The 21,528-nt window shown below is 45.6% G+C and overlaps 1 protein-coding gene across 2 annotated transcripts in view; it reads left to right on the top strand.

Moving 5' to 3' along the window:
* The window catches only part of SH3BP5 (SH3 domain binding protein 5), a 62,938-nt gene that overhangs the window by 19,527 nt on the left and 21,883 nt on the right, over positions 1–21,528 (top strand). The window contains exon 3 of one of the 2 annotated variants that reach the window (XM_039837099.1): positions 4,721–4,849. In XM_039837099.1, coding sequence (XP_039693033.1) covers positions 4,721–4,849 — 129 coding nt within the window. Of the gene's footprint in view, positions 1–4,720; positions 4,850–9,996; positions 10,016–21,528 lie in introns of those variants that run through there. The other variant, XM_039837100.1, reaches the window with a different exon arrangement.

Consider the following 21,528-nt stretch of genomic DNA (forward strand, 5'->3'; position numbering starts at 1 on the left):
TCTTGGGAAACAGGTTTGCCTATAATTGTAGGAGACAGAGGACCATGGTGGAGTCTTTTCTCAAACTAGGAAATAGGCAAAAAGCCCAAAATCAGTTGAAGCAAGCTGGCTTTAAGGTGGATTTAAAGGGAAGATTGAATTAAGTTCCCTAGACCCTGCTCCTTATAAATTTGGCTTTATTGTCAGGGTCAGAAGCCCTCCAGCAGTTAACCGTATTTAATTACAGTGCTTTGCCACGGTATGGACTGTAGCTTGACCCTCCCCTCCCTGTCTCTATTAATATGACTACCTTGAGGCATATACTTCAGTCTTTTTTAAAGGCTTAATTCAATTGCAAGTGACAAAAATCCAATTCTAACTAACATAACATAAAGCAATGGTGACAGTTGGGAGTGTGTGTGCTAGTTTGGCTCAGAAGAAGGTGGAATATGGGGTTAGACTATAAAGCATTGTTAGGTCTAGAAGTTCAAAATGTCTTCTTTCCTCCCTTCCCCTATCCTTCCTTCGCTTCCTTTCTCTGTCAGGCTCTTCCTTCATGATTCCTAGGTGGCTGCCATCTGCTCCAGGCTTTTATTCTATCCACTCAGCCATCTCTGTGGGAAAAAGTTCCTCTTTCTAACAGTTTCAGGGAAGTCCCAGATTGAAGTCTTATTGGTCCTGATGGGTCATTGGTCCTGATGTCCTCCCTCAACAGTCACCGAGGCTAGGAGTATCCATATCTGATTGGCCAGGCCAGGGTTGCGTGACCACTTTTGGGACCAGGGTGAGGCCCAAGAAAATCAGGGCTGTTATAGTTGGACAGGCAGGAAAGAATTTGGTTTGCGGGCTCCCACTCCCCAATATTTGTGGAAGATTGTCATTCAAGCAGCTATGATCCTCTTGTTGAATGGTAAGAGAACTGGGTTCACTTATTCTTATCGGGAAGAAGGCTAGCTTTGTGTTTAGCTTTTAATGTGCTTTAGATGAATAGGCTCGTTGGGGTTGGACGTCAGCCAGTCATGCTTCATCATCCCTGGCAACACAGCCTCATTTACGGAGGGAAACGCTGATCTCAAATCAAGTCTCTTGGGTTCAATACCCTTTGATGGTAACACACTTAACCAGGCTGGTGGTCCCTGCATCTGCTCACTGGAACCACCCAGTTCACTCTTTGGTGAAACCCAGATCTGATCAGGTCATGCCTCTGCTTAAAAATCACTGTGGTATTTTGCCATAATTAAAAAAAAAACAAAAGGCAAACACAACCTACCACTGCTATTTCATCCTCCTACCCCGCCCCCATTTTTTTCTCCCTTAGAGGCAGTTTAATTGATCAGTTTAACATATTTTAGCTGGTTATTTAGGCATTTACTTTACTTTTATGACTCTAAATAGTGGGCTAAATGTGGCTCCTTCTTGATTTTTCAGTTTTAGTCATTTGTCAACATCCCACTATGGAAGAAATGGTTTTAGTGTTTTTCCTTCCTCTGTCTCTACCTATTTTTCCCATTCTCTTTCCTCCCAACATAATTATATTGTAGTCAGTATTCAGTGTTTACATGATCACAGCTGTGTAGGTGACAATGCAGCCATCCAGTAAATTATGCTTGCTTTTACTTTTTTGTGGTAGAAAGTATTCTTCTGTCATTTCCGACAAAGGGTACATGAAATTACATTGAGACTTGCTTGAAAAAATCCACTATGCTCCCCATTGTGCATGGGATAAAATTCAAATGCCTTAACGTGGCACATATGCCTTTCCTGGCTCCAACCCCCTCCAAACCTCCTACCTGCCATTCTTTGCCCATGCTAGTCCCTCAGTCTCTAATATCCTTCCTTCTCTGACTGGTGAAATCCCCCTTTCTTCAAGGTCTGACTTAGATGACTCTTTCTTTGGGTGGCCTTCCCAGCTGTGTGTCTTTTGTGGGTAATAGTGTGGATACCGAGGTCTCAGTACTCATCACACTCCATTGTACTTATTTACTGCTTAAGTTTAAATCTTGGCTCTGCCGTTTCCCGGTTCTGTGATTTTGGGCAAGTTACTTATTCTCTATGTGCCTCAGTTTCCCTTTTTGTAAAATGTGAATAACAACAATAGCACCTACCCGATAAGATTGTTAGCAGAAATTGATGGAATTAAGCATTTACGATAGTGTGTGACACTTAGTAAACTGTCTGCCTGTCCTCTGCATCCCTCTGTCTGAGAAAGGCAGAGCAGGCGTGTTATATTCATTAGTACCCAGAACAGCTCTTAGCAAATCAGAAGTCCCTAGAGGCTGGCAGGGAACCTAAATGAGTGGAGCAGGCCTGGTGTGATCCGGGCACAGGGTGGTGGGTGACCGGAAAGGTCAGTTTCTATCTCAGGGGGCATCTTCACTCTACTAGCCAGTGGTTGCCAGATCATCTGATTTGTTTTCGTAATAAGAAATTTGAGAATGCCCATCAAAAAAAAAATTACGGATTTTTTCCTGACATTTGATACATAACATATAAGCCAAAGGCACTAAGCCTGTTGGTTCACAGGATACTGGTTGATGATGTGATCTTCCCTGGGTTACATGCCGACTGATCTGCCCCTCAGTTTTCTAACTTGTGGTCTGGATGTGGTGGGAGGCCTCTGGTGCTTACACAGTGTAACAGGTTGCTATGTATTCATGCCAACTACCCTTGCCCTGGAGAGACCCTACTCTGTGTTTTTAAATATGATCACAGGTCTCTCTTCATGCTGGGGAAAAATTGTATACATATGGGGCACCTACTTGTGCCCAAGAACATTAGATGTTTTATATTTGCATTCTCCCTTATTCCTTCTAACAGCCTTCCCTATGACATGGAAAGTAACTGTTTTGTAGGGAATAAAAATGGTTAATAAAGACATTACCTGTTTAGGGCCTCACAAAAAGAGGTTTAGTCAGGATTGGATCCATCTCTGATAAAAATTCCAGACTTTAGACAACATGCTATCTCCCCCATACGGGACATCAAGCCCAACAGAAGCTTGGAGGCTTTGCTGGTCCCTGGCGGCCCTAATGCAGCTGCAGCACGTTCTCTGGAGGACAAGCCTTGTTCCCTGTCTTCAGAAGGTGTAGTGGGTGACTGCAGGCCTGGCTACATGGGAGAGAAGGCAGAGAAAATTAAGAAGATGATGATGATGATAATGATGGTGATGATGATGATGATGATGATGATCATGATCATGATGATATGATGATGATGATGAGGTTATGATGTTATGATGATATGATAATGGTGATGATGGTGATGTAGGATTGGGGTAAGGGACCAAGGCCACTGTCAGAAGTGTCTGGTATAACAGAGGGGAATGAAATTAGAAATGATCAGGGCCTCCTTCACCCCCATGAGCCATCCCATTGGCCCAACAGGCCCCTGCAATTCGATGGTTATAATTAGTTTTTAGATAGTTACTTGGGAGGCAGGCCCTTTGCAGCCAGTGGAACACACGTGTTTCACCAGCATTGTGGTCTTGGGAAAGGCCCATGGCTGGTGATCATGTGCTGTTCATTCTCCTCTTGGTGTCCATTTCCCCTTTCTGAAACACGTGCATGTGCGCGTCGTGGTGCAAGGCGTGGCTGTGTCAGGTAAACCCCAAAGGGAAAAAGAGTTAGAGGGGATGTGGGGTCTGTGAGATGCTGACCTGACCCTCCAATACGTCCTAGACACAGGACTAAATTTCTTTTTAAAAATTTTTCTCCCTCCTTGTGATGTCCATGGGTCTGGTTTCTTGGCTTCCGCAATGTGCTGGAGCCTGGCACGGCCCACCTGCCTGTTCTTCCTCCCTCCTAACTCTGATCTGTCGAGCCCAAATTGATAGTGGCTGTCTCCAGGATGGGTGGCCACCCTTATCTCTTGCCATTCTCCACATTCCAGACTTTCAGCTTCCTTCCCTTTCTTGAAAACACCATGCCACTCCCTCTCCCCTCTGGCTGATGGCTCTGCTGCCTGTTTGGGACTCATTCGGTATTTTCTCTCCCTCCCCCAAGCACCTGCAGACGTCTGTGTAGATGTTCCTCCAGAAGTTTTCCATGAGTCTCCCAGTGGACTCCCATCTTATCTGGCCTATTGCTGGGTTCTCCACTGCTGGGTTCTATGGCACCTGTACCAGCACTGCCCTGGCACAGACTTCTCTGGAACAGGCTATAAATGCCTGACTCGCCCACCAGAAGTGCCTTGAAGGCAGGGACCAAGCCTGAGGCCCAGGAAGGGTCTGGTGTGTGGGAAATTTGTACTTGGTGTTTAATGTTGGTCATGTGGTCATATGATTGAGGACTTCGTTGGGGGCTTGGAAAGGGTGCCATCATTATGGACTAAAGCTGCAGAGTAGCCCAACTGGACATCTTCCCTTGAGGACTTGGGCAGAGCTTTTTAATCTGGCCTGTGCTATCCAATATAAGAGTCACTAGCCACATTTATTTTTTAAATTTAAATATATTTAATTAAAATGAAATAAAACTCATTTTCTTAGTCTCACTAGCCAATTTCAAGTGCTCAATAGCCACACGTGGCTAGTGGCTACCGTACCAGACAGTACAGATGCCAGAACATTTCCAGCATCACAGAGACTTCTTTTGGGTGGTGCTGCAGTGGACCCTGTTTTGTGAAGGTATTCATTTAGGGGCTCGTAGGTTGTGTGAAATCCATCCTTGGTGTTTCTGGTAGGGTCAGGCAGCATTTTGCAGATTCCTTCTTAAGTCTGAATTGTGTTTTCTCGGTATCCTGGCAGGATGCTCGTCAGAAGTTCCGCTCTGTTCTGGTTGAAGCAACGGTGAAACTGGACGAACTGGTGAAGAAAATCGGCAAAGCCGTGGAAGACTCGAAGCCCTACTGGGAGGCGCGGAGGGTGGCGCGGCAGGTAAGATGGTCCCGCAGGCCTCTCCTGCCTCTGCCCACCACCCCACCCGTGCTCAGCTGCACCTTCTCACTCCTGTGTCTCCCCCCGAAGGTTAGAGGCGCGAGTCCTGTGTGATGGGGGATGGCCAGGGCTTTGTAAACAGCTGCGTTTGAAGTCAGCCTCTTATTTTTCCTCCCCCCACAGCCTGCCTTTGTTCTAGCTCTTGATACTATTAATAGAGTGTAGATGTTGGCATTTGGATGGCCCCGTGAGTGGGCACCGCTTTTCTGCTGGAATTGGCGCCCAGGTCCACTTCCCAGGCAGCTGGGCCAGCTCCTGCAGATGAGGGAAGGGTGTGTCCAGAGGCCAGGCTCATTCTCTGCCCTTTCCTGAAGATTGCCTGTCAGTCAGTGGGAGGAATACTTCCTCCCTCGCGTTCTCCTCCCTGGTTTGGGAATAATTAGCTATTTGCTTCTCTTGAAACATCAGTTCTTTGTTCTGAGAGTCCAAACAGGCAACTGAGAGACCAAGACCAGAACATGGGAGGCAGAAGGGAGCTGTGGTCAGGTGATAGCTGGGGCCACGTGGAAATGGGTTCTGATTTCAGAGTGTGTCTTCCTTGGATGGCCACTGCTGTAATGCAGGGTGTTCCTGTGTCACCTCTCAGACTCTGCTAGCCAGGCTCTGTGAATGGGGAAGGAAGAGAACCCTGACACTTACCCGTCGGTGCCTACTACATGCCAGAAGCTCCAGAACCCTGAGCATCCTCCCTCCAAAGTGCCTGTGTCCCATCAGTCTTTCAGGCGCCCTCCAAGGTGGGCTGTGTCCCACTCACTGTAATCCAGGGCAGTACTGTTCTTGATCTAAAGTTACAGTAGGAAGGATTCAGGTTAGGTTTGGGGAGAGGTTTCTTATAAGTTGAACATTGAATCGATACCTAGGAGGTCATGAAATCTTCATTCCTAAAAGTCTTCAACACTTGAACTTCTTATCCTCTGATTCTTTCGAGCTCGCAAATGTCTATTAAAAACATCTGTGTGCTTGTGCCTTGACACGGTTTAAGAGGTCTGTTAAAGCAGCTCCTCGGGGACTGGGCAGTGGCTTCCCTACCCCGGGGAAAACCCGGGGTTTTGGGGCAGGGCTGGCTAAATGGACCTACACGTTCAGGGTCCTCTGAACGCTGGCCCATCAGGTCACCAGCCCCTGATGATGGGTGGCGTCCTCCTTTGTCTGTGCTGATGTCAAATGTGCTCCCACCTCTACGTCTTTGAACCTGCTGTTGCCTCTGTTTGTTGTCATCTCTACCCTGGAATTTGCATGGTCCACTCCCTCATCTCCTTCAGGTTTCTGCTGAACAGTCGCTTTGTCAACGATGGCTTCCTGGGCTAACGTTTAAGTGATAACTGTCAATCAGCCATCTCCAGCACCCCCAGCCCTCATTCCTTGATTGGCTTTTTCTCCATAGCGCTCCTCACCTCTGACTTGTTATCATGTATTTGTTTACAGTAACGAAGCGCCACAGGGACAGGGAATTTGATCTGTTTGCTTCATTGCCATATTCGCAATGCCAGCATACAGAAGGCGTTCAAACACCGAGCAAACGAAAAATGAACCAATGAGTGAACGGTGTGGTCTGGCCACAGACCACCCCACCCATTTCCCGCCCCTCTCTCCTGGTATTTCGAGCTTTTCCTCTCCATTGCCCCTTTACTCGCCACTCTTTCCTGCCCCCACCTAGGTAAGCAGAGGGGTAGGAATATGATTGTCAAATTCGGCTTCATCTGGGTTGGCTTCACTCAAATCTAATTTGGTGGCCGGGTCCTCAATTGGTTGTGACACATCCAGAGTAGATTCAATATCATTCTTTTCTTTTCCATACCCCAGTCTTTGATGGGAACAGAGGTAGGAGAGAGCTGGGTTGAGTGGGCCCCACTGCTAGGCAGTAGTGAATTGTGGCATCGCTCCTTGCTCTCAACCCTTCTCTTGGCCAGTGGACAAGCCACTGAGTCATCAGGTCTAATCAGATAATACCTGGACCCTGGGGGCTGGTGACTGACTCACTGTCAGCTGGCAGAGGCCAAGGTGAATGTTGAGGGAATCCTGCCTGGCTTTGTGCCCGTAAACTCTCCCCTTAAACTCCTGCCTTTTTGCAGGTGGGGCAGAAAGATGAAGGGTGGAGAAGATGCAGAGTGACCCCTACCCTTCAACCCCAAGGGACTTGGTTGGTCTGTAGCTGAGGACCTGGAAAGATGCTCAAAGGCTGAGGCTGGGCACGGATGTCACATTTCATCTCTGCGGATGGGAGCTGTCTGGGCTTGGGCCAGGTGGCTGAGTCTGTCTGTGCACCAGCATCCTCTGACCTTCCTGTTGGTGAAGGGGTGGGGCCCACCTCCAGCTGCTGCCAAGTGGGGTTTCCTGTTTTTTTTCCTTTGGTTTTACTCTACCCCCTTCCTTTCTATATTTACAACCCCCTCTGACTGTGTAGAGTAGGCAGGGTCTCTGAGAGATGGCCTTCAAGGCATCTCCTTCCAGTGCGTGTCATGAGGCACTGCATTTCCAGAGCCTCGGCATCCTCGTCTATGAAGCTGTGATGGTCACAGGAACAGCCTCATGAGGTCGTCCTTAGGACTTAAAAGAGATAACATGTTTAACGATGGAATCCCTACATGAGCTTAGGTTTCAGCTCGTTAAAAAACATTTTGTTAATAGAAAATTTAGAAAATAGGCAAAAAGGAAATAAGTTCCCATACTTTCTGTTAATATTTAATGTTTATCTCTTTTTTTAAAATAAGAGATCATACTGGTGTTTTTACAATATGTCTAGAATGCCCATGTCCATCCATCCAGAGTCTCAGTGGAATAATGGAGACTTAAAAGGGAAAGACTTCTCCAAAGCTTGGCTATCTATAGAGTTTACAAAGATTTGTAATTGTCAGACCAGTAGAAATTCTGTCTGCTGATCGAAAATGTGCATTACCTGTATTGTTCCTGATGTCAGCTCATTTTCCTCCTGATGAGTCAGATTCAATCCTGTGATTTTGGAAATCCAGTCCAAATTCTTCCAAGAAGAGGTAGAAGATGGCTTTTTTTTTCTTTTCATCCTGGGCTGAGGTGGGTAAAGAGAACTGGCTTTGATTTATTTGAGAGTTTTTGTCCTTGAGTTAGAGCTTGTTTTTAAGGCAGCTTTGACAGATCTGCCAGCCCATCTGGTCTTCAGTGTGTGGCAGGAACATTCAGATAAGGGGGTGCAGCCCGTGTGACTCAGGAAAACCTGAATGGCAGAGTGTGTCTTGCCTACTTTGCTTCTTGGGTTCTTAACTGGTCTAACACGGGCCCTGGGTCTGTCATTTTATCACCACCAGCCCCAACCCTCGTAATTGTTTTCTTTTTAAAAATCATGGTAAACCGTATGTAAGATTTACCATTTTAAAGTGTATGATTCAGTAGCATTAAGTACATTCATATGGTTGTGCAACTGTCACCACCACCCATCTCCAGAACTTTATTTTTGTAAACTGAAACTTTGTACTCATTAAATAACTTCTCATTTTTTCCTTTCCCTCAGCCCTTGGCAACCACCATTCTACTTTCTATCTCCATGAATTTCACTACTCTGTGTACCCCATATAAGTGGAATTATGCAATACTTGTCTTTTTGTGACTGGTTTATTTCACCTAGCATCATCTCTTCAAGGTGTATCCATCTTATAGTGTATATTAGAATTTCATTCCCTTTTAAGGCTGAATGATATTCCACTGTATGTATAGATCATATTTTGTTCATTCATCTGGAAATGGACATTTGGGCAACTCTTTTATTTTTAAATGGTTGGAATGTGTCGGAAGAGAGCAGAGTGCTTCGCTAACCTGAAGGGCAGCAAAAATGCAAAATAATGAGGGTTATTCAGTGCTGGAAGTTGTCTGTTTCGTGTTTATGGGGCCATGTGAGTTCATGTTCTATATATTTAACCTCCGTTAGGGAAGTAGGTGATTGGGGAAACATTTGAAATTTGTAGAATGACTCAGCTGTGGACAACTAGTAAAGCTTAGCCTCTGGGGCCGGACTGCCAGTGTGGTTTTTCTGGTTTTTTTTTTTTAATACTGCCTGTGTTTTAATTCCAACTCACCACTTAATAGCTGCGAGACCTCAGCAGGTTAATCTCTGCACCTCAATTTCTTCATCTGTAAAATGGAGTTGTGTATCACTTAGCTTTTGCCGTGAAACAAACCACTCCAAACTTAGTGGCTTAAAGCACTTATTTAGCTTATGATTTTTCTGGGCAGTTTTTCTCATTTTAGTTGTGGCTGATCTTATGCATATATGCAATCAGTTGGTGAGTTGGGTGGAGTCTGGCTGATCTTAGATGGTTTTATTCCTCAAGAAGTTGGTTGATTGTCAGCTGAGGTGTCAGGGGTGACTGGATCACGTGCGTCTCATCCAGCAGTTTGTATGGGCTTCCTCACATGGTGTTTGGATTCCAAGAACAAAAGGTCAAGTCCTTTTCAAGCCTCTTTTTGCATCGCATTTGCCCATTGGGTAGAGTAAGTCACATAGCCAGTCCAAATTCAAGAGGCGGGAAAAAATAAACTACCTGTAAAGTATTATAGCCATTTTTTTGCAAATTACCATAGTATTAAATGAGTACATGCAAAGAATTTGGATCGAAGAAAAAGAATGTAAGTTATTCTTATTCCAGACATAGTTTTTGTCAGATATTGTATCTTTATGTTGAATCTGCTATCTTAAAAAAAACAAAAACAAAAACAACCACCACCACCACAAAAACCTGTGGATAGGAAGAACAGACCTTTGCTGGTTGGGAGAGAGTATGGAAGATGTAGAGACTATGAGGACAGAAGGGTGACCCCAGGCAGGTCGAGTACATGCTGAGTTGCTTGTTGAGGATAAAACGTGCCAGAGGATGAGGAGGAAATAGCTGACATACTGTCTGACTGCTCCAAAGCCCTCTAAGCACAAGCAGATGATGTGAGAGGGCCTCGAATGGTTGGGGAGTCATGTTTCCCAAGAAATGAAACAGGTCAAATGCATTCAATCTCCTGAATTCCTATGTTAAGCAGAGTGCTGTAGCATTCCTTTGTCGGGAAAATTCCAGACATTGTTAACAGAAGACCTTCTTTAAGTGGAGAATGAGAGGCCCAGGACATAAACTCAAGGATATGTCAAGTGTGAGTAATTACTCTCTTTACTTGTCTAGGGATTTTTTTCCTTCTAATTTATTATTTTATTCAATGAATATTTACTTCGTTTTTTTCTAATTGTCAGACACTGTTTTAGCCACTTGTCAGGAACAGAACTGAGACCCTGACTCTGGAGCTGACATTCCCCTCTTAGCAGACTTTTAAAAGTGTGTGAGATGGTGTGTTTGGGGCAAATGTAGAATCTTTGTTCCTGATCTGGATGAAAGGGTGGGTTTTTCCCTCCTCCATTTGGAAAATGGAGTGAGACTATGGAAGCGTCACAGTGGGCCGGTGGATTGGCAGATAAAAAAGTGTGTTTCAGAGTATTTCCTGAGCATCTCCCCTTTGTCTGACCTGGCCATTGTGGAGCATAAAATGTGCTGTGTATGTTCCAGGAGTGCCATCTACATACATAAGCAAGGTGGTTTTAAGGTGTAGGTAATTACAGTACATCATCATTACTCAGGATGGCTATGTTCTCTGACGTTACCATGGACACTGAATTAATGAGGCATTCTACCGAGGCATTGCTCCTAGTGGGAATACAAGGTCAAGTTCCTGAGAGCCTCTGGTCGGTCGCATTTTCATCAACTGATCCATACGTAATCTTGTTTTATGTGTGTTTCTCTTTAAAGACACCTTAATATATGTATTTTTTTTACAAATAATTATGTATTTCATTTTTATTTATTTTTTTGGCTTAAAGCAACATAGATTTATTCTCTTATAGTTCCAAAGGTCCGAAGTCCTAATATTAAAGTGTCGGCAGGACTACATTCCTTCTAGAGGCTCCAGAAGAGAATCCTTTTTTTAAATCAAAAGTTTCTAAAGACTGCCTTCGTTCTTTGGCTCATGCGTACATTATTGCTTTATAATAAACCACTAACCAAGAAGGGTTAAATATTTTTCTGACCCTGGGCGACGTAACTGCAAATTTCTTTGGCTTTCAGCCTCGCACAGTATTGCCCACTACACTTTTTTAATTGGTTGTGACCTCTCCCGCATTGATGCCAAATAGAGTCCACAAATTTAGCCACTTTTCCATAGTTCGTCGTGCACCCGTAGACTTTATTTTAGCATTTACTGGAGTGACCTCTAATATGGATCTGCAAATTTCCTCTTCCTTTTTCTGGATGTACCATATTGTTGATTCATTCCCATTGAACTCACCGCCAGCAGCACCATGACTCATGCCTTATCTAAGTGACACTTATCGAAAACTATTTTTCAATGTAAAGCACATCACAGCCTTCTTGGGCTTAGGAACACTGGACAGCACTTCAGCACAAAGCTTGGGGGCCAATTTAAACAACCGAATCACCAACAAAAAAGCACAAAAATGTAAAAAATGCGGCACTAAACAGACTGTGAGATGGACAGTCGTTTACAGTATAGGAGCTGAAAGAAGGCAGAGTGTCACCTTGTTAGACCTCAGCTGGGAATGTGCACGGCGAGTGACTCAACGTTTTTGTTACTGAGTGTGGGTCCAGGAATGACCCTGAAAGCACCATAAATACTGATTTTGGGGTTACAAATAAAGTAGGCAAATTTGCAAATATGGAATCCGTGACCGATAAGAATTTACTGTACTCACCCAATGAAGAGCCCTGTGGGAAGGCTTGTTTGTTAGAGAGCTGAATGAACCACGTGGTGTGGGTGTGGACACGGTGCGGAAGAAGCCGGAGGAGTGAGGTCACTCTGGTTGTGAGAGTGTGTGTGTGTGTGTGTGTGTGTGTGTGTGTGTGTGTGTCCTGGGGACAAAGGCACACCTGATCCTTAGAGCACAGGAGAGCATCTGGGTAGAAAGGACAGAACAGCTGAGATCAGAGAAGGAATGCAGTGTGGATATAAGTAAGTGTGTAGAAAGAGAGCCTTAGGCACGCTGAAGGGGACAGATAGGGAAGGAACGATGTGGTCGACAGAGGAGCACCTGGCAGCCTTGGCCTGGTTTCCAGACTGGGTTGAGAAGCTGCAAAGCAGCCACAGTGGGCTCTTGGCATATGGGGCTTATGTCGTATTTGAGAAGTCGATTAGGCATTGATGACCAGTGTCGTGTCCTGACATCCATAGCAGCACCATCTTTTGAGATCTCTGCATTAGGCACCATGTGTACTGTTCTGTGTAGGGGGATGTCGTTTATCTTCCCTTTTCGTCCCCATATTACAGATGAGGAAACTAGTCTTGGAGCCCAGAGACCATTACTTGGGCCTTTACATAAACCTTCCTGGTGTTGTGACCTAATCTGAGAGAATACGAAGAGAGACTTGAGCAGACTCAGTGGTTAGACAGCTGCCGAGAATGAGTCAGAGGGACCTGAAGAGCCGGAATGACCAGTAGGAAGTGGAAAGAGAGTGGAGATCCAGCTTTGGGAGGAGGTGTTGAATTTACTTTCTCGAAGGTTAAATTAGTGGCTGGGTGCCTTTGTGGGAATTTTATCAGCAAGACTGTAGGGCAAATGGGCCGTGAGGGGTTGGGAGTCAGTGATATGGAGGTGACAGTTTACTGGAGGAAAGTGTGTGGAGAGAACTGAGTCAGAGATTAAGGATGCAGGGGAAGAGGAGGGGGGAAGTAACTTTAACACACTTTGTGTACCAAGCACTTTCTTAAGTGCTTTACATACATGAGTGAGGTAGTTTTTTGCAGAAGAGGAAACAGGCTTAGAGAAGTTGAGTTATTTTGAGGGCTCCCCACATCCTCAATTACTGATCTACTAGGTGCTCAGGCCTGTAGTACGAGGTCCTTTCTGTATGTTATCGAGTCCTCACAGCAGAGGGCAAGGTGGTATTATCGTACGCTTACAGAGGGGATAATGACTGAGGCTCAGGGAGGTAAAGGTAATGTGCCCACGTCACAGACCTCGTGAGGAGAGGAGCAGAGGTTTGAACTTGCATCTGCCTGGTTCTGGCTCCTGCCTGGTGCTTGGCACGTAGGCATTTAACGACTGTTGGAAAGCCCGAACTACATACTGACACATCATAGGGGAATGGGTAAGAGAAATAATTGACTTGTTGGGCTAAAGGAAGATTTTGAGTTCATCTATGCAGTTAGTTCCCTGCCTTTTCTGCCCTGGGGTATCCGTGAGGCTCTCTTGTTCCAAGTAATTTGGGGCCCTTTGAAACTTCTCAGGTTGCTCTACGCTAGTTCTCCTGGAACTTCAGTGTAACTTCGTCATGCCTCCCTTCTTCCCGATCACTCTCTTTTCCTCTCAGCCACTTTCCTGCCTGGGTGGCAGTTCTCAGTGTGGAACTCAGGTCAGGAAGTCGGGTCAGTGACGTCCATCCCAGTGGCCCTGATCATGTTCCCACTGGGTGGCCACAGGCCAGTTCCTGGGAACTGCGTCATCCCGGCAGCTCACAGTAAGGGCAAACAGCTGAGTGATGGGGCACCTGTCGCAAAGCAGAGTTCCTGGTGATTTATGGCTAGAAGGGAGCATGGACTGTTAGCTCTCCCTGGCCTATGAGACTGTGTCCTGCCTTACACTCTTGGTAAGAGATTCTGGGGAAGAAGCAGCTGCGTTTTAGAAGGCTATGATCTTGAATCAAGATGGGATCCATGTTGAGAGTGGCAGCTTCTGACTCATGTTGAAGGCTCATAATGTAGAGTAGGTCTTGAGTCTTCAGTTAGAAGCCCCCTGCCCTTTGGTTTCACTGCACCTCCTGCTTGGCTGGCTCTGCCTCCACTCTCGAGTCCTCTGCTGGGGCTGGAACAGGAAGTCTTGCTGATCTTAAGGTTTTCTGTCTTGGTGGTGCAACGGGCCACTTGCATTTGACCCTTACCTGCCTGGCAGGTGACAGGAAGCCAGGAATGCAGGGCTAGTTGCAAGCAGGGGCTCAGTCAGGGAATATTAAGCCAGAGGTGCCACCCACCATTACCTTGTCAGTTGGGAGCTTTGTCAGGCACAGTTCCCTTTTCGCCTTTTACCGAGGCGTAGCTGATTCTCGGTAAGTGCTGCTTGGTGGACGACATGCTGCTGCCTGAAGCCAACAGCTGTGGTTTGTCACCGCAGTTTAGTGGTTACAGGAGAAGCTGGATGTGTTCTGTGCTGTATCTAAAGCCATGAGGTTCCTTGGTTGTTTCTTTTTGTTGTCTTCTCTCTAACTATTTTTGATAAAATTCTTGTGTTGACACAAATCACCCTCTTCCTTCCCTCTCTGAAAGCCACCAGCATTTCCTGGAAAGGAGTGGCAAGTGACTGATTTCTCAGCTGAAGAAAATCAGAGTAGGGGATGTATTTAAGCTACCAGTTTTGTCAACATGCGTAGGCCTTTTTATGTTGCCAGGCAACAAGATTTGGTCCCTGGCCAAATGGTGACTTTTCTCTTGAGCACTTTTGGCTTACCTTTCTGTTCTCTTTTCTCACCCCGGGGATCCCCTTTGCCCACCCCGTTTTCCTCCTTTTCTCTTCCACTCCTCCCCCAGCCCTCCCAGCATGACGTCATATTCTCCCCCTCTTCTCCATGAAAATCTACCCTTAAGGGTCTGATGGACTTAGTCACACTGAAGAGTAAATGACCATTATGGCTCAGAGATTTATGGTCTCTGGACGTTCAAGTAGTTTTGCTTTAAAAAATTCCCATGGCCTGGGATACAATGCTTCTAGCCTGGTGGGGCTGCTGATTCCCATCTTGGGGTCTATCACATAACAGGAGCTTCTTGACATGTGTGTGATGGGAACCACACCCATTACACCAAGAGGAAAATACCTAGAAATCCAGGCCACAGACAGAGTTTTCATTTCTGTGTGGTAGAAGGTCCTTGTGGAGTTTAAGCCAGAAGTATGGTCGGCAGGCAGAATACAGGCCACTCAGTTAAATTTGAATTTCAGATCATTTTTTAAAAGTATAGCTCTGCCCCATGCAATATTTGGGACATACTTAACTAAAAAAAATTGTTTACCTGAAATTCAGATTTAACTGGGAGTCCTGTATTTTTATCTGCCAAATCTGGTAGCCCTACGATGGAAGTTGTGGTGGTTAGTCATCCGCTGAATGAGGAAAGTAGTTTTGGAGTCACCTGCCCCTTCTCAGGGTTCCTGAATTCTTAGCATGTGGAACTGTGGAGGATTCTGGTCCCAGCTTTGCCATTCCTTAGCTTGCTGCCTCAGGTGGGTTTCGAGTGAATTCATATATGGGAGTGTCCAGTACAACTGACAAGGACTCAGCATACCCACTTCACTGTTCTAGGGATTTCTAAGCCTGGCTTTTCTAGGAAGAAATGGGGTTTCTAGGATAAGTAGCCCAGTCTAAGTTTTTTCCTGTCTCCCCCTGACCCTCAATAGCTTAATTGTGGAGAGCTGGTCAGCTTCGGGCAGAATTCTGGAGGGCTCCATGAGAGGCCACATCAAATGGGCCTCTTCTGGAGAATCTTCCAGAATGTAGGTTCCTCAGCTGTTCTTTCCATTGACTTTTCCAGATGCTGCCTGGCATTAGCCCCCTTCCAGCTTCCTCCTTTTCCTCATTCTAGAGTGCCTTTCTTAGTATGATCATTTATTTGTTTGTTTATTCATTTTTTATTTGAAACTTTTTTAGGCACTAGAGAGCTTACATTCTCTTATTGCAAAGGGTCAGTAGTGCTTCAGTGAAACAACCATCAGCTTTGGTTAGGAAGCTTCACTTAGTATTTTTCACTTTTTTTAAGAAGTGGTTTAAATGGAAGAAAAAGATACCATTTGTTCATCAGTTTATATCCTGCCTCAAGTGTATTCCTAGCCCTTTGGCAAAGCACCACACTGCAGAGAAGGTGCTGGGCCTTTTTTATTTCTAAAAGTCATGTCTGTCAAAATCTTTTAAATTTCTTGATCTCAGGCTCAGGCCAAAGGAGGGAAGGTTCTCTTTATACAGAGAAAACTGGGAGGTCTGTTTTCACACTGATCCGGGCCCTCCACCAAGGTGGTCAAAGGCAGCTGGAGTGTGCTCTTCTGAGAGCAGCTATTGGAAGGAGATCATGGGGTGTGAGGCACCGTACTGGTCCCTGTGTGTTCCTCTTCTGTCTGGCCTCGTCCCAACACCTAAGTCTGTAAGAAAATAAGCAAAGTTTTGCACATGAAGTTTTGAAAATATGCAAATGAAAATCACATTGCTTTGTACACAATATCATGGCCTCATCTTGTATCAACTAGGAATTGCGTTTAGTCGCAAGTCATAGAGGACTCAAAAGCAATGGTCTGAACAGACAAGGATACCTTCTCTCACCTAAAAGAAGACCTGAAGTAGGCAGTCTAGGTTGGTATTGTGACTCCATGGTCATCTCAGAACCAATGTCCTATTACTGCTCTATCCTGGTATCTTAGACTTATCTTCAAAGTCACCACATGGCCCAAGATAGCTCCAAGAGCTCCAGCCATCGCATCTGTATTTCAGAAAAAGAGGGAGGGGAAGGGATATATGCCCCTTCTACTTTAAAGAGTCTACTTGGAAGTCTCAAACAACACACGGTTCCTGTTTCATTGCCAGAACTGAGTTGCATCGTTATGGGTAGATGCAAGGGAGGCTTGGCTTGGGATATTTTAACTAGCAGCATTGCTTCTAATGATGAAGGGGAGAATGTACATTGGGAGGCAGCTGAACAACTCTGCTGTGTCTGTGGTTTATCTGTCTTCTAGAAAGATTCTGGGTTGGAAAGAGAGGTGTGCCTATGTGCCCCACAGAACAGGCATGGGACTTCTTGGAGTAGAGAAACATAGTAAACCCCATATCTCTTTGCTACATTACTTCCCTCCTTTTATGGGGTGTGGAAAACTTCCTTTCCCTTATATTGTGTTGGAGAACTATGAGGAAACGCTAGCTTCTCATAGAGGTATAAGTGTGTGTGTTTTGTCACAGAATCCACTCCTACTTTCTTTTAACAAATGCTAATTAAATGACTCATTTCCCATTGCCACTCTTTGGTGCAAGCCCTCCTGTTTTGCCTGGAGTATTGAAATAGCCTTTCAGTTAACATTCCTGCTTTCTAGTGCCTCCTCTTCACTTCTCCCTTCTGCCTCCCAACCGAGTCTGCCAAAATCAGTTTTACTGATAATCTTGCTCAAAAACTTGAGTGCTGCATGCGATGGTTAATTTTATGGGTCAGCTGGGGCTGGACCACAGTGCCCAGGTATGTGGTCCAATGTTATTTTGAATGTTCCTGTGAGGATATTTATTGGATGAGATTCACATTTAAATCGGTGGATTCCTTAATGTGGGTGAGCCTCATTCAGTCAGTTGAAGGCCTGAATAGAACAGAAGGCTGACCTTCCCCTGAGCAAGAGGGACTTGTGTAGCAGACATGTTGCTTTTGGACTTGAACTGCAGCATTGGCTCTTCTCTAGATTTCCAGCCTGCTGACCCTCCCTGCAGAATCTGGACTTGCCAACCTTGATAATCACTTGAGCTGATTTCTTAAAATCTCTTTTTATATATGCATCCTTTGGGTTCTGTTTCTCTGGAGAACCCTGACTCATACAGCACTTCTTCTGTCTCTAGGTCAAGCAAAGTCTGGCCCAGCCCCTCTCATCCTTTGGCATCTGCACTTTTTCTGTGCTGTGGCCCAGTGTGTGCCCTTCCCCCGCCCCTGCCATACTTAAAATTGCTGAGTACATCTTGTTGTTGGACTCACTTCTGAGTTCATCGTGGAACGTTTTGGATCACTGAATATTCTGTTCTCTTTATGATATTTTCCTCCCCAGACTGACTCGCTCTATGACGTTCAGAACTGTGGCCATCAGCCACATGTGACTGCTTAAATATAAATTATAATACAGTTAAATAAAACTAAAAGTTCAGTTCTTCAGTGTCACCAGCCACATTTCAAATGCTCAGTCACCACATGTGGCCGATGGCTACTATTTTAGGACTGCGCCCATAGAGAACATTTATTTCCATTATTGCAGGAAGTTCTATTAGCATTATTTAGCTTTCATCCTTGGACTGATTAAAATGAAGACACAGGTTAGTGTAACTTCTACAGACTCTGCAGCCCCCTTGCTCACTGAGCTTTCCTTCAACTTTGCCTCTTTGAGAATTTGACAAAAGTTATGGATGTCATCCTCTGAAAACCACTGCAGGATCTCTGAAAAAGAGAGAGATGGCCATGTAGCAGGAGCACGGGGGCATAAATTATAAACATGATTTCAAGGTATTCATCAGCTCCTTTTAAAGGTTATCCACATTCTGTGGGTTAATAACTATGAACTAATACTCCATAATGCTTGCTTATCTAACAGCTGATACTATTCTGCGTACTGTACGCCTGTTCTAAGCACTTTATCTGTGGTAACTCACTTCTCAAAGCAATTCCATGAGGTAGCATCTGTTGTCATCTGCATTTTGCGGATGAAGATACTCAGGCACAGAGTAGCAAAATAAAATCCTTGAGTCAATCAGCTAGTGAGTGGCCGGACTGGGATCTGACTCAGGCACCCGAAGTCCCAAGTCTGTGTTTTCACCTCTACACCTGGGGCTAAAGACCCCACTGTGGAATCTGAGCTCCTTGAAGGTAGAAATTGTACTTTATCCTTTGCAGGTTTTAACATGCATGACGCCTAGCAAAGGTGAAATGAATGCTTAAGGAAAGGAGGAAAGCTTGGCATTGAGGGAGTTATACAGAGGCTTAGACATAATCTTCTCAGCCCTGGGGTGTTTGGATTCTTCCATATGGGTATCTTATCCTTTTTCTTAGTTCCATTGGCTGCAATTCGTTCCTGATCCCTTAGAGCTAGGAGAGGCTGAGTCCTCAGACCCACTTTGCTTGGCAGTACCAGGTGGAAAGGAGGGCATTTGCCAAGAGCCCTGGCTCACATGGAGAGCCCTTGCCATGCCAGCTAGTGCCAACCTTGCCTCCCTAGGCCACGGGCCCTGCTGCTGCCCTGGCCCTGTTACATGGCCATCTCTCTCTTTTTCAGAGATCCTGCAGTGGCTTGAAGTGGCAATGGCTCCAGTGATCAGAGGGGCTTCTGGATGCATGTGCTCTTAGAGGCCCTATTAGTCTTTCTGACAGCCTGCTCTGGCCAGGGTCTGCTGGCTTCAGCCATGTTGACATCTTTGCAGTTGCATTGCAACAGATCTGGCTTCTTCATATACTCTGCCAGGCAGGGAGGGATGCTGTGCTCTTATTCATGTTGAGCCTTCCTTTTCATCTACATTCCCCTGACCTTGAATTTTTTTTGAGATCTTCTTGCAGGTGGTAGTTAAAATTAAGCTAAGTCATATTGACCTAGAAGCCAAAGATGGGTTGGAAGTGGGGAGAGGACACATCAGTGAACTGGTTGCTCCTTTGGTTGTGCTTAAGTGTCCTTGGCAACGAATGACCCAGGGAAGTCCGAAACCCGGAGAAGGTGGGAGGCGGGCAGCCAAGGTCCCCTTGGATGATGAAGGCCTTGGAGTAGCACATATCCAAGTGCAGATTCCTCACCATCCTGGCGGTGGGGACTCACAGATGTACAAAACATGGTCACTGCCTTCGAGGACTTTTCAATCTTGCTACGAAGACCAAGTGAATAGTAAAATAATTCAAGAGATGTGGCGTTAATATGTTCATATGTTGGGCAGTTTTCAGAGTGTTTTTCCACATATATTAGAGACCTGGGTTATGTATCATTCAGCCTGGATTTGGTGAGGGAGAGTGGAAGGGAAAATTATTCAGATCTGGAGAGAATGGCACTCACACTGCATGATCTAGTCTACATAGTTAGGTCATTATTCAGGTGAGTTTTCTCATCACATAAACAGGCATTTCCAAGGATAAATGCACCCAGAGAGAGATCTGATTCTGTGAACCACAGAAGAAAAAATTAATGAGGTGCATTAAAATGATTGGCCGCAGGGAGTTGTTTGTGGCTTATCATTTGTTTTCTAGGAGTACCTTAATTAAACACATATTTCTTCAAAATGTACAGTGTGCTAGCCACTAGGCTAGGTTTTGGGAATTAAAACATTCAGTAGCACAGTTCCTGCTCGTATAAGGCTCCCAAGGTTGGTAGGGGTGATGGTGCTTTAAAAAGATCACAGCAACTCCCTGCACTACGCAGAAAGGAGAAGCTGTGGATACTGGACCTTTTTTGCTGTAGCACCGCCTTGGAGGGTTCTGGGCCTGGGGGACTGTCCAGGTGTCTCTCATCATGTCGGCGGTCCTAGGGTTGAGTTGTCCAGCTGTTCTCTTTCCTCTCTGATCTCCCTTCACACCTCCTTTATTGGTCTCTCCCAGGCTTATGGGCCAAGTGGGGAAAGTGTTGAGAATCCTCTTCCCAACCATCCATTCCAGGTTGCAGAATGAGTCAGTGTGAACTGAAGTCACTTCGTGTAGATTGGGTGTGTCCTCTGCCTCTGTTAATGGCAGCCTCTTGGGAGTGAAGCCAAGCAGTTGTGCGAGGCGTTGGCCAGTGGTAGACCAGTCCCAGCCAATATAAGGAAGCTCCCTGATTGAGAAGCTCCTTTTGTGGATCCTAGCCTGGCAGGGAAGGGCCTATTGACAGCCATTATTTCTCCTGAGTATTTCTTGTTTCAGAGGCACGAGGAACGTTAATGACTTTGAACCCATTTGTTTTAATGGTGTTAAAAAGCAGTCCCCAGATGGAGACCAGCAGAGCAGAGGATTAGCTTGTGAAAACTTGGCATGTGACATGTCCAGCTGAGTGGGCAGGTGGCAAGGACGGATGGATGCTCTGGCTGCCCCTTTTCTCAGGATCCACAGTTAGCCTCCCTGTGACATGCTTAGTTCTTTTTCTCTCTGACATTGGTTGTCCTCATAACCTTAGATTCTTAATGGTCTGAATGTGATTGGAAGGTGTTGGGGACACTACTGTTTGAGGAATAGTGGGTGGCTCGTGACCCAGTCCTCCACAGACTGTGTTAATTAGTCCTCCTATGTCAGCAGAGCATGATCAGGGCCTTCCTTTGCAAAATGGTGTATAGGAGCCGGGGATGGTGAAGATAACACAAGTACCTGGGAGAATGGCTTTGGATGGCCATGTGTATTATCTCTGCTCTTGGTGTTGTGGGTGATAAAGTATAAACTACAGTTCTTGCCCTTAAGAAGCTTTTGTTTTGCAGACTCTGATGTGCTCAATTGCTGTTGGGCTGTGCAAGGTGGCCTTTGGATGAGTTCTCTATCAATCGCTGGGAAATTTATCAGTGGGAGTTCAGAAAAGAGGGAAACGAGTAAGTCCTAGAAGAGCAGGACTGTTCACTCCTAAGAAGAGGCTGAGGGATGACTGGAACTTATTTCTGGTCTATGAAGTGTCGTAAGAAAGAAGATATGATTGCTCGACAAATGAGTCAGCATGCTGTAGTGAAAAAGGAATTCACAGAAGGCGGAGTATTTGAGATGGGTTTTAAAGGATGAGTAGGAGTTCCCTAGGTGGGGAGGAGGGAGAGGATGCGTGTTGCTGGCAGAGGGAATGGCGCATACAAGATGGGGGAGTGTTGAAGGAATAGCGAGTGGTTGGGCCTCACAGGGTGGATGGGAAGTGGGAACCTGGGCTGTGGTTCAGTTTTGTTGGGCGTGGGGGGAGTGTTAGGGGACGTACT

The sequence above is a fragment of the Pteropus medius genome, unplaced genomic scaffold, assembly GCF_902729225.1.
Source record: "Pteropus medius unplaced genomic scaffold, Ma_sr-lr_union100, whole genome shotgun sequence".
NCBI classification, from domain to species: Eukaryota; Metazoa; Chordata; class Mammalia; order Chiroptera; family Pteropodidae; genus Pteropus; species Pteropus medius.